Source organism: Lepidochelys kempii, chromosome 5 (genome assembly GCF_965140265.1).
Source record: "Lepidochelys kempii isolate rLepKem1 chromosome 5, rLepKem1.hap2, whole genome shotgun sequence".
Taxonomy (NCBI): domain Eukaryota; kingdom Metazoa; phylum Chordata; order Testudines; family Cheloniidae; genus Lepidochelys; species Lepidochelys kempii.
Window position 1 is genome coordinate 104,553,211 of NC_133260.1, and position 15,528 is coordinate 104,568,738.

General features: G+C 42.9%; 1 protein-coding gene across 5 annotated transcripts in view; it reads left to right on the top strand.

The window, feature by feature from the left end:
• The window catches only part of UHRF2 (ubiquitin like with PHD and ring finger domains 2), a 171,938-nt gene that overhangs the window by 123,182 nt on the left and 33,228 nt on the right, over positions 1–15,528 (top strand). For all 5 annotated transcript variants that reach the window (XR_012159104.1, XM_073345307.1, XM_073345304.1 and 2 more), the window contains one exon: positions 11,240–11,344. Coding sequence is in view for 4 of the 5 variants with exons in the window: in XM_073345307.1 (XP_073201408.1) it covers positions 11,240–11,344 (105 nt within the window). In the remaining variant the exon portion in view is untranslated. The remainder of the gene's footprint in view (positions 1–11,239; positions 11,345–15,528) is intronic.

Sequence of the window (15,528 nt, forward strand, 5' to 3'; positions counted from 1 at the left end):
TCTATAAAAATGGAATTGCAGAGTTCTGTGTTTAATATCTCTCGTTGACTTCCAGATCAAATATTCTCAGGTTATAAATAAAAAAACAACTTTTCTAAGGGTATGTCTATATTATGAAATTAGGTCAATTTTATAGAAGTCGATCTTTAGAAAGCGATTTTGTACAGTCGATTGTGTATGTCCCCACTAAGTGCAGTAGATCGGCGGAGTGCGTTCTTAATACCGTGGCTAGCATCGACTCAAATAACTAACTATGAAATCCAATGGCAAATTGTATGACTTTATTCCTCCACTAGTGGCAAGTCCACACAGAAAATTCTTCTAAAGCTACCAGTTACTTCATTGGCTCCAGTGGTGAAGGACTGTGCTGTGGAGCTAAAAATCCTAACCCTGCTGATAACCCCACATGATTCCACAGGATGAAATTTAAGTTTTTTCAAGTTTTAATTTTTTAAAAAACATATAAAATAACATTATTTTAACATAGTTTATTAGACGTTAAGGTTGAAAAGTCAAATACTCAGAAGTTAGGAAATGCCCATGCAACTGTTGATGTGGTCTGTAGGACCCCTGTTTTGTGCTTCATTTTTGCAGAAGTTGAAAAAGTGTGGAGAATAAGGAAGGGAACTGCAGGAAGAAAAAGAACAATCTCATATTTAAAGGCATTTAGTGCTACTCTGGAAAACTGGATTTTATCCCTGCCTTTGCCACAGAGTTCCTATTGAAAGCTGGGCAAGTCACGTAAACCAAAATTTTCACAAGTGAGCATTGTGTCTTCCTCATTTTCTGGGTACTCAGCCTGAGGTACTCATTCCTGGGGTGAGATTTGCAAAAGTGCTGTGCACTGACAAAAGCAACTGAGGTCAATGGGAGCAGCGCTCTAAATATACAAAGTGCTAAGTACTCTGCTAGCTCAGACTAATGGCTTCTCAAGTTGTGAAACTAACAGTTGACAATTTTGGCCTTAAAATCTGTGCCTCAGTTCCACATGGGTAAAATGAGGATAATAAAACCACCTCAACACACAGGGTGTTGTGAAGAAAAATTTTATATATGTTTGTAAAGACCAAGATGATATCAAGAGTACCATAGAAAACCCCCAAGGAAATTAATAATTTTTCTTCTAGTGATGGTCCCTATTGTATTCCACTGTGGGTTACATGTGTGCACCATGTGTCCAGAGCGGGAAAATTTGAAAATAATATCCAACCACCTCACATGTTCCTTCTCACTGCTGCATGATCCAGGTCAGAACCTGTTGCTTCGTCTTCACCACCCGGAGAGTCAACTGCTCAGAGAAGTTAATTTCCTGATCCCTTCTCAAGATATATGTTCCCTCCAGCAGCGCCAATGATACCGCCTCTGGAACAGGAATCAGCTTTCTCATGGGGAGACTCTGATCAAGAGGAGTCTTTTGCTTCCTTACCCCTGCTCGGGGTTCTAGGGGTGTGTCTGTGCAGATTTGCTCTTGTGCTTTTTCAGGGAGTTTCTTGAACAGATGGTGTAGTTTCTGCACAGACACACCCCTAGAACCCCGAGCAGGGGTATTCTATCTGCTACCCAAGATCCATAAACCTGGAAATCCTGGACGCCCCATCATCTCAGGCATTGGCACCCTGACAGCAGGATTGTCTGGCTATGTAGACTCCCTCCTCAGGCCCTACGCTACCAGCACTCCCAGCTATCTTCGAGACACCACTGACTTCCTGAGGAAACTACAGTCCATCTGTGATCTTCCTGAAAACACCAACCTAGCCACTATGGATGTAGAAGCCCTCTACACCAACATTCAACATACAGATGGACTACAAGCCGTCAGAAACAGTATCCCCGATAATGTCACGGCAAACCTGGTGACTGGACTTTGTCCTCACACATAACTGTTTCACATTTGGGGACAATGTATACCTTCAAATCAGCGGCACTGCTATGGGTACCCACATGGCCCCACAGTATGCCAACATTTTTATGGCTGACTTAGAACAACGGTTCCTCAGCTCTCGTCCCCTAATGCCCCTAATCTACATGTGCTACATTGATGACATCATCATCTGGACCCATTGAAAAGAAGCCCTTGAGGAATTCCACCATGATTTCAACAATTTCCATCTCACCATCAACCTCAGCCTGGACCAGTCTACACAAGAGATCCACTTCCTGGACACTACAGTGCTAATAAGCGATGGTCACATAAGCACCACCCTATACCAGAAACCTACTAACTGCTATACTTACCTACATGCCTCCAGCTTTCATCCAGACCACACCACACAATCCATTGTCTACAGCCAAGCTGTATGATACAACCGCATTTGCTCCAACCCCTCAGACAGAGACAAACACCTACAAGCATTCTTACAACTACAATACCCACCTGCTGAAGTGAAGAAACAGATTGACAGAGCCAGAAGAGTACCCAGAAGTCATCTACTACAGGACAGGCCCAACAAAGAAAATAACAGAATGCCACTAGCCATCACCTTCAGCCCCCAACTAAAACCTCTCCAATGCATCATCAAGGATCTACAACGTATCCTGAAAGACGACCCATCACTCTCACAGATCTTGGGAGACAGGCCAGTCCTTGATTATAGACAGCCCCCCAACCTGAAGCAAATACTCACCAGCAACCACACGCCATACAACAAAAACACTAACCCAGGAAGCTATCCTTGCAACAAAGCCCGTTGCCAACTGTGTCCACATATCTATTCAGGGGACACCATCATAGGGCCTAATCACATCAGCCACACTATCAGAGGCTCGTTCACCTGCACATCTACCAATGTGATATATGCCATCATGTGCCATCAATGCCCCTCTGCCATATACATTGGCCAGACCAGACAGTCTCTACGCAAAAGAATAAATGGACACACATCAGACGTCAAGAATTATAACATTCAAAAACCAGTTGGAGAACACTTCAGTCTCCCTGGTTACTCGATTACAGACCTAAAAGTCACAATATTACAACAAAAAAACTTCAGAAACAGACTCCGAGAGACTGCTGAATTGGAATTAATTTGCAAACTGGATACAATTAACTTAGGCTTGAATAAAGACTGGGAGTGGATGTGTCATTACACAAAGTAAAACTATTTCCCCATGTTTATTTTTCCCCCCTACCATTCCTCACACGTTTTTGTCAAGTGCTAGAATTGGCCCATCTTGATTATCACTACAGAAGGTTTTCCCCTCCCCCCTCCTACTGGTAATAGCTCACCTTAACTGATCACTCTCATTATAGTGTGCATGATAACATCCATTGTTTCATGTTCTCTGTGTGTGTGTGTGTGTGTGTGTATATATATCTTCCTACTGTATTTTCCACTGCAAGCCTCCGATGAAGTGGGTTTTAGCCCATGAAAGCTTATGCTTAAATAAATTTGTTAGTCTCTAAGGTGCCACAAGTACTCCTGTTCTTTTTATGGATCCAGACTAAGACGGCTGCTACTCTGAAACGTGCCCCCACGAGGAAGATCCATCGACAGTCATCTAGACCTAGACCCATGGCTCAGCAATTTTTGTATCCAAGGCCCTTCAAACCACCATGCAAAAGGCAAAAGGTTCAAAGGACCCATTTCCCTACGTCTGAGGCAACAGGCTTGGTATCCCAATCTCAACCCCCTGACAATATGCTATTTTTTAATGGGACCTTGAGGCTGAGAGTCCCTAAGTCCAATATCGGCTGACCTTCACATGCCATTTGGAGGTTGTCTAGCACTGTTTCTCAACACCTAGAGTGCATTAACCACAGACCAGTGGGTGCTGAATGACATCCGCTTTGGCTGTGCGATCGAGTTTGCATCTCTACTTCCTCTTCTTGATTGAGATGTGATAGAACATGTCCCTCCTCTGTACCAAGAGAGTGACTTTTACTCAACTTATTTCCTTATACCCAAAAAAAGAAGGGTGCATGGAGACCAATTCTCAACCTGTGCCACCTCAACCGCTTCATTTGCAAACTCAAGTTTTATATGGTCACACTGGCCTCTTTAATACCATCCCTGGAGAAGGACATGTGATTTACAGTTCTCGATATGAAGAATGCCAATTTCATGTATATATTCATCCCAACCACAGACATTTCCTCAGATTTGTAGTAGGTCCAGACCATTTCAGTACAGATTACTTCCCTTTAGCCTAGCGACCGCCCCCATGGTCTTCACCAAAGTATTTGCTGTACTGGCAGCTCACGTCAGACACCTCGGTCTCATTGTCTTCCCCTACCTTGACAACTGGCTCCTTGTTGCCAAGTCACAATAGGAGGCCCATATGTCAACTCTTAATGATGCTATACCTCCCTTCTTCCCTGAAAAATCTGTTCTGACACCCATGAAGTCCCTGGAGTTCATTGGCGCCATCCTGGATTTGGTCACTGCAAGAGCTTACTTCCCCAAAGGCAGTTTCAGACCATGAACAGCATTATAGCCCAGATCACAAACAGCCCTTGAGTATCAATTAGGACTTGCCTCTCTCTCCTGAGGCATTTCGTCTCCAGCACTCAGATCACTCCTTTCACAAAACTTTACCTTTGTTGCCTCCAAGCATGGCTTGAGTCAGTATACTCTCCAAACTGCCACCCCATGAGCTTCTGCTATCAACTGTCGAAACCCTAACCCTCCATGGGGTAAGAGCTCATTGTAGTGACTATTGCATTGCTTTAGGAGATAGCTGCTTTACAGATATGGAGGAGGGACATGTGCAGCTCCGTTCACACCTTTAGAAGACACTTTGACCTAGTCCAGTGCTCCTCTGCACCTGTCCTTTGCACAGACCTCCCTGTCTGTATTTCAGTATCTACTCTCCTTCCCCTCTTCTTTGGATCTTCTTTTATCTACAGTGGAGAAGGAATTGGAGAGGCAGTTGGTCTGCCCTCCCCTTTATCCCCTGGATCAGAGGCACAAGGTGATCCAGGAAGCATGCATGGAAACAACGGACACTACTTCCAAAATCTCTGGCTCCTGACGCATTTTGCACATATGGAACCCACAGTGGAATAATGATAGGGACCACACATCTTGAAGAACCTGAAGTTACAGGTAAGTAACCTCCTCTTCTGTATTCAGTTCAGAGTTTTGATGATATGTGGTGAATGAAGTATGGGGACCACACATTCAATTTTGAGGATAAAAACAAATATTGAATTTCTATTCAGTGAGCACTATCCATCCTGTGCACTGAAAGAGGAAGATAGCCTCTGAAATAAATAGTACATGATCGTGCAATTAAAGATTGTATTACAGTGCATATGTATAATGGTATTGAATTAAGGTTGTAACTGGCATACTTAATTCTGACATTTGCTACCTTTTCAGTACTTGACTTTTCAGCCTCTGTGGTTTTTTAATGTAGTTTTTAATTTATGAAACAATCAGCAATTAAAAGATGGCTAAAATGCAACGCTTAAATTTCCTTAAGTAAATGGTAAATATTTTCTTGGGTGCGTAATCCACCATGCCTTCAGGTTTGTGCCCATTTATGGTACAATTTAACAATGATTGTAGTTAGAAAGTTTTTCCTAATATCTAACCTAAATGTCCATTTCTGCAGATTAAGCCCATTACTACTTATCTTAACTCTAGTGAACATGGAGAGCAATCAGTTGTCGTCTTTATAACAGCCCTTAACATATGTAAAAGCTGTTTTCAGGTCCTCCTTCAGTAATCTTTTCTCAAGCATAAACATGCCAATTTTTAGCCTTTCTCATAGGTCAGGTTTTCTAAACCCTATATTTATTTTTTGCTCTCCTCTGGACTCTCTCCAATTTGTCCACATCTTTCCTAAAATATGGTGCCCAGAATTGGATGCAGTATGTGAGCTGAGACCTCCACAGTGCCAAATAGAGTTATAGAATCATAGAACTGGGAGGGACCTCGAGAGGTCATCTAGTCCAGTTCCCTACACTCATATCAGGACTAGGTATTATCTAGATCATCCCTGATAGGTGTTTGTCCAACCTACTCTTAAAAATCCCCAGTGATGGAGATTCCACAACCTCCCTAGGCAATTTATTCCAGTGCTTAACCACTGACAGTTAGGAAGTTTTTCCTAATGTTCAACCTAAAACTCCGTTGCTGTAATTTAAGCCCATTGCTTCTTGTCCTATCCTCAGAGGTTAAGAAGAGCAATTTCTCTCCCTCCTCCTTGTAACAACCTTTTGTGTACTTGAAAACTGTTATCGTGTCCCCTCTCAGTCTTCTCTTCTCCAGGTTAAACAAACCCAGTTTTTTCAATCTTCCCTCATAGGTCATGTTTTCTAGACCTCTAATCATTTTTGTTGCTCTTCTCTGGACTTTCTCCAATTTGTCCACATCTTTCCTGAAATGTGGCACCCAGAACTGGGCACAATACTCCAGTTGAGGCCTAATCAGTGTGGAGTTGAGCAGAAGAAATACTTCTCATGTCTTGCTTACAATACTCCTGCTAATACATCCCAGAATGATGATTGCTTTTTTTTTCTTTTTTTTTTTCTGCAACAGCGTTACACTGTTGACTCATATTTAGCTTGTGATCCACTATGACCCCCAGATCCCTTTCCCCAGTACTCCTTTCTAGGCAGTCGTTTCCCATTTTGTATGTGTGCAACTGATTGTTCCTTCCTAAGTGGAGTACTTTGCATTTGTCCTTATTGAATTTAATCCTATTTACTTCAGACCATTTCTCCAGTTTGTCCAGATCCTTTAGAATGTTAATCTTATCCTCCAAGGCACTTACAACCCCTCCCAGCTTGGTATTGTCCGCAGACTTTATAGGTGTACTCTCTATGCCATTATCTAAATCATTGATGAACATATTGAACAGAACTGGACCCAGAACTGATCCCTGCGGGACCCCACTCGTTATGGCCTTCCAGCATGACTGTGAACCACTGATAACTACTCTCTGGGAACGATTTTCCAACCAGTTATGCACCTACCTTATAGTAGCTCCATCTAGATTGTATTTCCATAGTTTTTTTTATGAGAAGGTCATGTGAGACAGTATGAAAATCCTTACTAAAGTCAAGATATACCACATTTACTACTTCTCCCCCTATCCACAAGGCTTGTTACCCTGTCAAAGGAGGCTATCAGGTTGGTTTGACACTATTTGTTCTTGACAGATCCATGCTGACTGTTATTTATCACCATATCATCTTCTAGGTGTTTGGAAATTGCTTAGTTATTTCCTCCATTATCTTTCCGGGTACAGAAGTTAAGCTGACTGGTCTGTAATTCCCTGGGTTGTCTTTATTTCCCTTTTTATAGATGAACACTATATTTGCCCTTTTCCAGTCTTCTGGAATGTCTCCCGTCTTCCATGACTTCTCAAAGATAATTTCTAATGGCTCAGATATCTCCTCAGTCAGCTCCTTGAGTATTCTAGGATTCATTTCATCAGGCCGTGGTGATCTGAAGACATCTGACTTGTCTAAGTAATTTTTGACTTGTTCTTTCCCTATTTTAGACTCTGATCCTACCTCATTTTCACTGGCATTCACTATGTTAGATGTCCAATCGCCACCAACCTTCTTGGTGAAAACCGAAACAAAGAATTCATTAAGCACCTCTACCGTTTCCACATTTTCTGTTATTGTCTTTCCCCCCTCATTGAGTAACGGGCCTACTCTGTCCTTGGTCTTCCTCTTGCTTCTAATGTATTTGTATAATGTGTTCTTGTTTCCTTTTATGTCTCTAGCTAGTTTGATCTCGTTTTGTGCGTTGGCTTTTCTAATTTTGTCCCTACATAACTGTGTAATTTGTAATTTTGGCTGAGTTTCCACTTTTTGTAGGACTCTTTTTTTTGAGTTTTAGATCATTGAAGGTCTCCTGGTTGAGCCAGTGTGGTCTCTTGACATACTTCCTTTCTTTCCTATGCAGTGGGATAGTTTACTCTTGTGCCTTTAATAATGTCTCTTTGAAAAACTGCCAGTTGTCTTCAATTGAGAAAGATGAATTTATAGAAGCTCCTCTTATTGGGTGTAGCTCATTTTGTGTCTTAACCTGTCTGCTTTTGTCCCTATGTGCTTGCATTGTTCTTTTGCACTGACCCTTAGCACTTTGTTCATGTTTCTGTTTTTTATAGGATTCCTTTTTGATTAAAGAGTTCCTCTTGGAGCCACACTGACCTCTTATTATCTTGCCTTTGCATTGGAATAGCTTGCTGTTATGCCTTTATATTGTCTGTTTGTGAATTGCCAGCTCTCTTGAACTCATTTTTCCCTTAGATTTTCTTTATAGGACCTCTCTGATTTTGTTAAAAGTGTGTTTTTTTGAAGTCCATTGTCCTTATTCTGCTGCTCTAGTTCCTTTCTTTCCTTAGAATCATGAAATCTGTCATGATCCCTGTCACCCAAAGTGCCTTCCACCTTAAAATTCACAAGAAATTCTTCTGTGTTGGTCAGAATCAAGTCTACAATGGCTGTCCTCCTGGTTCCCTCCTACACTTTCTGAAACAAAAGTTTTTCCTCAATACATTCCAAGAACTTATTGGAAAGTGTGTGTTTTGCTGTGTTACTTTTCCAGCAGATGTCTAGAATTACTGCCAAGGCTTGTGTTTTGGATATTTCTGTTATTTGTTCTAGAAATGCCTCCATCTCCTTTTCCTGATTTGGTGGTCTATAGTAACCCGTTATCTTGACATCACTCCTATTTTTGCCTATTTTATCTTTACCCAGAGATTTTCAACCGGTCTGTTTCTCACCTCCTTCTGGACCTCAGAATAAATGTATATGTTTTTGATGTTTAATGCAACACCACTTCTCTTTTTTTCTCAGCCTGTTCTTCCTGAACAAGTTATACCCCTCTATACCAATATTTCATTTGAGATTTATCCCAAGTCCCTGTGCTGCCAATTATGTCATAATTTAGCTTATTTATAAATACTTCCAGTTCTTGTTCTTGTTTATTCCCCATACTCTTTGCATTTGTGTATAGACATCCTAAGATATTGAGCAGATTCCCTCACTGATCTCACTCTTGCTCCTGTGACCCTATTGTAATTTTCCATGTTCCCCCTACCCCAATATCTAACTGTCCATTAGGATTGTTTTTCCTACGCTTACTTGTGGGCTTTTGTCACTTCCAACCTCTGAACTTAGTTTAAAGCCCTCCTCAGTAGGTTGGCAGGTTGGTATATGAAGATCCTTTCCCCCTTATTGGTCAGTTGGACCCCATCTCTTCCTAGCAGTCCTTCCTAGAACAGCTACCTGTGGTTGAGGTAGCCAAAGCCTTCCTATTGATGCCATCTATGCAGCCATGCATTCATCTCCATGATATGTCTCTCTACTTCGACCCTTAATCTCAACTGGGTGGATGGATGAGAACACAACCTGTGTCCCCGACTCCTTCATCCTCAATCCCAGAGTCCTGTATTCACTGCTGATCTGCTCAGGGTTATACTTGGTAGCATTCTTAGTGCCCATGTGGATGAGCAGCATGGGATAGGGTCAGGGGGATGAATTAGTCTTGGCAACCTTTTTGTGACATCTCTGATATTGGCTCCAGGCAGACAGCACACCTCTGGGACTCTATATCAGATTGGCAGATGGATGTCTGTCTCCCTCAGAAGGGAATCCCCGACCACCAGCACCCTATACTTGCTTCTCTGGGGTGTGGTGAAGGGAGAAGTCTTGGGAGAAGATGGCTCCTCCTCCTTAGCTGTTGGGGTCTGCTCCTTACCTTCTATGGCCAGTACTCCATACTGGTTCTTGACCATGATGGATGGGGGACCTGCATGGCGGTGAAGCACTGTCTGCTGCCCGAGGTGACCAGCAACCAATCTCCTCCCTGTAGAGGTGCCAATTCTCCTTCCTCCTCTAGTGATGCTGTAGTCATCTGAAGTTGGTTAGTATTCTCTGTCCCAGGTGTTTCCATGTGTGCCCTGTCAATGAAGTGCTCATGCTCCTAGATGCTACCCAGATGAGTCACTTCTACCTGCTGCTCACCTACCTGAGGGACTCCCAGAAGACACCCAACACACTAGTGGGTTCTCCCGCCAGGCCATGTTCCGAGCAAGTCAAGACAGGGCCAGGGTGGAAGCCTCCAGAATCAAGATGCCTGTCTGGCAGTGGCCCCAAGAGGTACAGGCAGAGTTAGAGCTAGCCAGCAGTGGTGTTGGTGACACATTATTTCTGTCCAGTTGTGGGCTCTTCTGTATAGAGTAGCTGCAGGTTAGGGTTCTGTGGTTTTCCTTTCCTTATCTCCCTACTGTCCTTTTGCTGGCAAATTCAACTAGCTAATTGCCTTAGTCTCACGAGCCACATGTCTTACCAGTCATTGGGAGCCTGCATGCTTTTTAAAGCTGGGTCCCACATACAGCTGGAATGGGTGATTCAATCCCCTCACTCAGCCACCTCTAATCACTGCTCAGTGAATTGGGCCCTAGACCAGAGGTGGGCAAACTACAGCCCACGGGACCGTCCTGCCTGGCCCTTGAGCTCCCGGCTGGGGAGGCTAGCCCCAGGCCCCTCCCCCGCAGCCTCAGCTCACCATGCCGCCAGCACAGAAGGGGGCTACACTGTGGGAGCAGGGGAGAGCAGGAAGGGAGGCTCACCAGCAGCCACAGGGGACAGGTGGCAAGAGCGTGGCGAACACGGGTGGAGGACTCAGGAGGAGCACCAGGCCACCAGAGAGAAGCGGCGCTTTGAAAGGGAAACCGCCGCATCTCTCCGGCTGTGTGGCTGCCCCTGCTCCTCCTGAGTCCTCCGCCCATGTTCGCAGGGCCACATTCTGAAAGGAAGCTTTAGAGGGAGGCCTGTCGGGGTGGGGGTGTGGATAGGGGTCAGGGAGGGGGGGATTGGATAGGGGTGGGGTCCCGGGGGGGCACTTAGGGGAAGGGGGTCCCAGGAGGGGGTGGTCAGGGGACAAGGAGTGGCGGGGGGTGGATGGTTTGGGGATTCTGAGGGGGGCAGTCAGGGGGTGGGAAGTGGGAGGGGGCGGATAGGGTTAGGGTTAGGGTTTGGGGAGGCACAGCCGTCTCTACCCAGCCCCCCATACAGTTTTGGAACCCTGATGTGGCCCTAAGGGCAAAATGTTTGCTCACCCCAGACTGCCTTTGTGACTTTGTTTCTCCTAAAAGTACATAAAATCCTCTCTTCCTTAGGCAGTTTCATATTAACCTTTTATGCAGACTGCCTCTTCACATAGAATTATACTTCATTAAACAATAAATGAATTGTTAAAAATTAATATTGTTGGCCAGTTGCTTCAAGAAGTTATCTTAAAGATTTCCTCTATTAATTTTATTACCCAAGGTGAGTGAAGCAGGCGTTCACAGACCCCATGTTGGTGGAATCCATGGACGCAGTAATGATGGAGCTTATTCACTTGTGCTGGCTGGAGGATTTGAAGATGAAGTGGTATGTTTTTATCCAAACCAATGTAAAGATTTTTGTTTTATGAATGTTAGAGTTAAGTTCATTGCTGCTCCTAAAGTTAACCCTCATAAACAAGGTGTGAGCTCACAGAATAATAAAAATTAACTATTATTTAACTTATTTGTTTTAATTTAAACAAAAATATATGTTTAAAAAAATCTATCCTTAAAGTATATGGTTATTGATGACAGAAGACAACTTCGTGTTCTAATGTAAAGTACTTTAATTACAGCTGAATTTTAGTTTACTCACAAATGCTAATTGTTAATATTCTTATATAGTCTGGATTTATTATCAGCATGTAAAATCTGATGAGCCTGTGACAGTGGGCTTTGGAAATGATGCATTTTAGATCCTGCCCTGACCATCATGTTTATTGCTCCCAAGTTAATAAAACTGATTGTCCAGCTGATAATCTTGAACTTTTGGCAGTGATGCCTGTAAAATCACCACAGATCTTAATTTTAGTGAGGCTAGGATAAAAGATACAAGGTCTGATCCTGAGATGTGCAGAAGGTCCTCGTCTCCCATTGATTTAACTGAGAGCTGAGGGCCCTCAGTACTACACAGGAAAATGTTATCACTTTGGATCATCGTGCTCAAAAAAAGATGTTGGGAAATTTCTACATTGGTGACCAATACATATCAACATCTAGAGTAAATATGAAGCATTAGTCTTGTTTGTCCTTTCTTTTCCTGAGCCTGACCAAGATAAGTGTGTGAATAGATTGTTTTCCGTAATCAAAATAATGTTTACACAGGGTACCCCCCCTCCTGCAGTTCTATGCCATCAGGTGGAATTCTGAATCATGCAACAGGTGAACATAAAGCAGTAAGCATCCTGTTTTTAAAAAAAAAAACATAGGCAGCTGTTAATTGCAGGGGAAAAGGCATTAGACAAGGAAATGAAATAAACATCCTAAATAGCATCAGAATGTTATGTATTCTTTGCCAACAGCGCTTACCCAGCTGCTGCCGCTGCGGGAGTTTGCCTCCGAAGGCATCAATGTGTCTCTGTTGGAGAAGTCACATGAGGAGGTACTTGGTGTTGGAACATTACTACATCCCTGGAGTCAACCCCAACCCAAGCCCCAGGGCACATGGCCATGGCATCCTATTGAGTCAGCTGCTATATGGTCAAAGCTGGGTAGCTGGGGGATGCTGTTACTTCTGTTCTTTATTTTTGGCAGTGGTATTGATGTTTTGGAGCCTTGGTATCCCCGGCCCTATCCCCAAACTGATGGTGTGGCCAGGTGCTACTGCAGATACTGATACTCAAGTAAAGTCATACTCTTGTGGGCTTTATATTTTGGAGCAGAGAGGGAGAAGGGAGGGGAAGAAATATTGCAGCTGCTATTCTCAAATGTTTGTACGGCTGCCCAACTTGGTGCCTTTAGGCTTAATTCCTGTAGCTCTTTAATTAAGAATACAGAGGGAAAAAAATCTTATTTTAGGCGCATGTTTAGTAATAATGGTAATTTTCCCTTCAGTAACTGCTCGCTGGCATTAACCTACACAAACCAACTTTCTGTGGATTTCTAGATGACTTCCACCTTTCCATTTTTCTTGGAGAGGGTTAAAGGAGAAAGCTCTCTAACACACACAGAAAAATTCAAACTCCTTTCTTGTCACTCTTCTACATACACCAGCCGTTCCCCCACAAAACACTTCCTTAAAAATTGGTGTAGAGGCTTGGACTCCTACCCCAGCCAGTTTACTAAACAGGACCAAGGAAAGGTGGATTAAGAGTCCAACAAGACTTATCACTTGAGCATAGTTACTTGTATGTAAGTGTTTGCAACATTGAGTGATAAATTAATATTAGAGGCTATTTTATGGCTTGTGTTTATAGTGTTTTTCAAATGGTTTCTACTTACCTTTAAGATTCTTCTCCATGCTCTCCTTGTGGGTATGAGCAACTGCTTATCACATGAGTGAGATTTGTCTTGCAAAAACTTGTTGCAGGAAGGGGAAATTACCCTTTGGCTTTCCGTTCTTATCCTTTTATGCACAACTGAAAGTGCCCAATTTGCAAGCAAACAAACAAACGTGTGTAACTGTGGTCACATAAATCTTGTTGAGTTTAGTGAATGAAGTTACTCAGTTGCATCAATGTGGGACCAGATTCCAAATTTAGAAAGGGATTCCATCAGCCTTTGCAAAATGAGCAGTAAGCTGAAACTTAACAGTCTTGCTGCTTATGCTGAATTTCCATGAAGTTACATGCATCTAAGTGTTCGCATATTAATACTTTTCTTGTGATTGTCTATCCTCATAATTTAATGGAAAGGAGTTGCTTTAGATATCCAATTTAAGATGCACTAATTCAAGGTTCCTCTGATTCAGATTGTTGGATTTGTTAAAAATGAGAATCTTTCAGTCCTGTTCTTGATATTTTAAGGGCTGTAGAACACTAGAAATCATTGAAGAAATCATTGCAGAATTTTTTTTTATGAATTTGAGCAGTCTAAGGCCATGTCTACACTAAAAGGAAAAGTCGATCTAAGCTACGTAATTTGAGTTACGTGAATAACGTAATTCAAACCGACATAGCTTAGATCTACTTACCATGGGGTCCACACTACGCAATGTCGACGGGAGACACTCTCCTGTTGACTCCCCTTACTTGTCTCGATCTGATGGAGTACAGGAGTCGATGGGAGGACGATCTGCAGTCGATTTAGCGGGTCTTCACTAGACCCGCTAAATTGACCGCTAATGCATCGATCGTCGCTCATCGATTCCCGGTAAGTGTAGACAAACCCTAAGAACTACGTTCTTTATGGACCAGCGTTTGTCAGGAGCCAATATGACCGATTTTAGACATTCCTAATTACTGTGAAGTTTGGGATCAGAATCTTCATGATTTATTCCTTTTGAAGCATCTCTGTATCCAATTCAAACTATTAAAGAAGATTCAAAATTCTCTCCTTTGAGATGCCAAATTGTCAATCTGTAGTTTTTGCAGTCAGTTTTTGTGACTTCATTGAAAGTTTAAATACTTTTTGAGTTAGTATTAAAACTGATGTTTGCTTCCTCTCAGTGAATGGACTTGAAGGTGTATTCTTCAGATGGTTTGAGGAAGTATTAATCAAGGTGGTTAACTTAAGTACTGATTCTGTGTCAATAGTTTAATCTGAATGAATGTTGTTTTTTCCTCAAGTGTCCTCTGCTTATTTCCATTTGTGGGATTGGCAGTTCCCATTGTTGAGTTACAGAATCTTCTGAAGAGTGGTGTTCATTGAGGTCAATTATCCCTCCCTCTGCCTCCTCGGTGGGCAATTCTCAGGTTATTGGAGGAATGCACCCAACTGCTCCTGGGTTCCTTCTTAACTGCCAAAGGTTCAGTGAGCTCATTTCACACACGGTGTCCTCAATTCATTCCTTGTCAGTTTTTCCTTTTCTTCTGCCTTCTCAGGGCTATTTTTATTTTAGTTAGATTCTCAGTTAATTAACACAGGTTTCTTAATTTAAGAACAAAATAGAAATGATACCCATTTATCATGTGTCATCTGGACCCACATGGAGCAGGAGGGCTGCCACACCCTGCTGATGGGAAGCTCTTCAAGTCCCAGAAACTAAGTCTGACAATGTGTAAGTCCATCATTGACTTTAGAGATTCGCTAGCCAAGTGACTCTATTCCAGATCATGCAGCATTCAGGTCCATGGTCTTAACCTGACTGACAAAGCCCGGTACTGAGATTCCAGCACAGTAGATACAGCAACTAGGTCCCTGGATCTGTCCAGGTCAACCTAATCCAGCACTGAAATTCGAGCATTGTTGATATGACACCAAAGCCCCAGGGTGTGACTGGGTAGAGCTAATCCAGCGCAGAGGTCCTGGCACAATCAGCATGTTGCTGAGGTCCGGAATCCCTCTAGGTAGACCCAGTTCATTGCTGAGGTCCTGAAACTGTTGACATGCTGCCACAGTTCTGGCACCATCAGTTTCAGAGAATCAGAAGTAGTTTGGTGCCCACTATAAGAGGCACTAGGGCCCCAGATCCCTCTAGGTCAACTAAGTCAATTGCCTAGGATCTGGCATCATAGAATGTGGTGAAGTACTTGATGAAGTCATCGGGTACCCCCTTTGTACATGGCATTAACATCCCCACAACAGTCTGAATCATGCAAGTCCAATTCTAAGGATTTGGCACTATTGGCT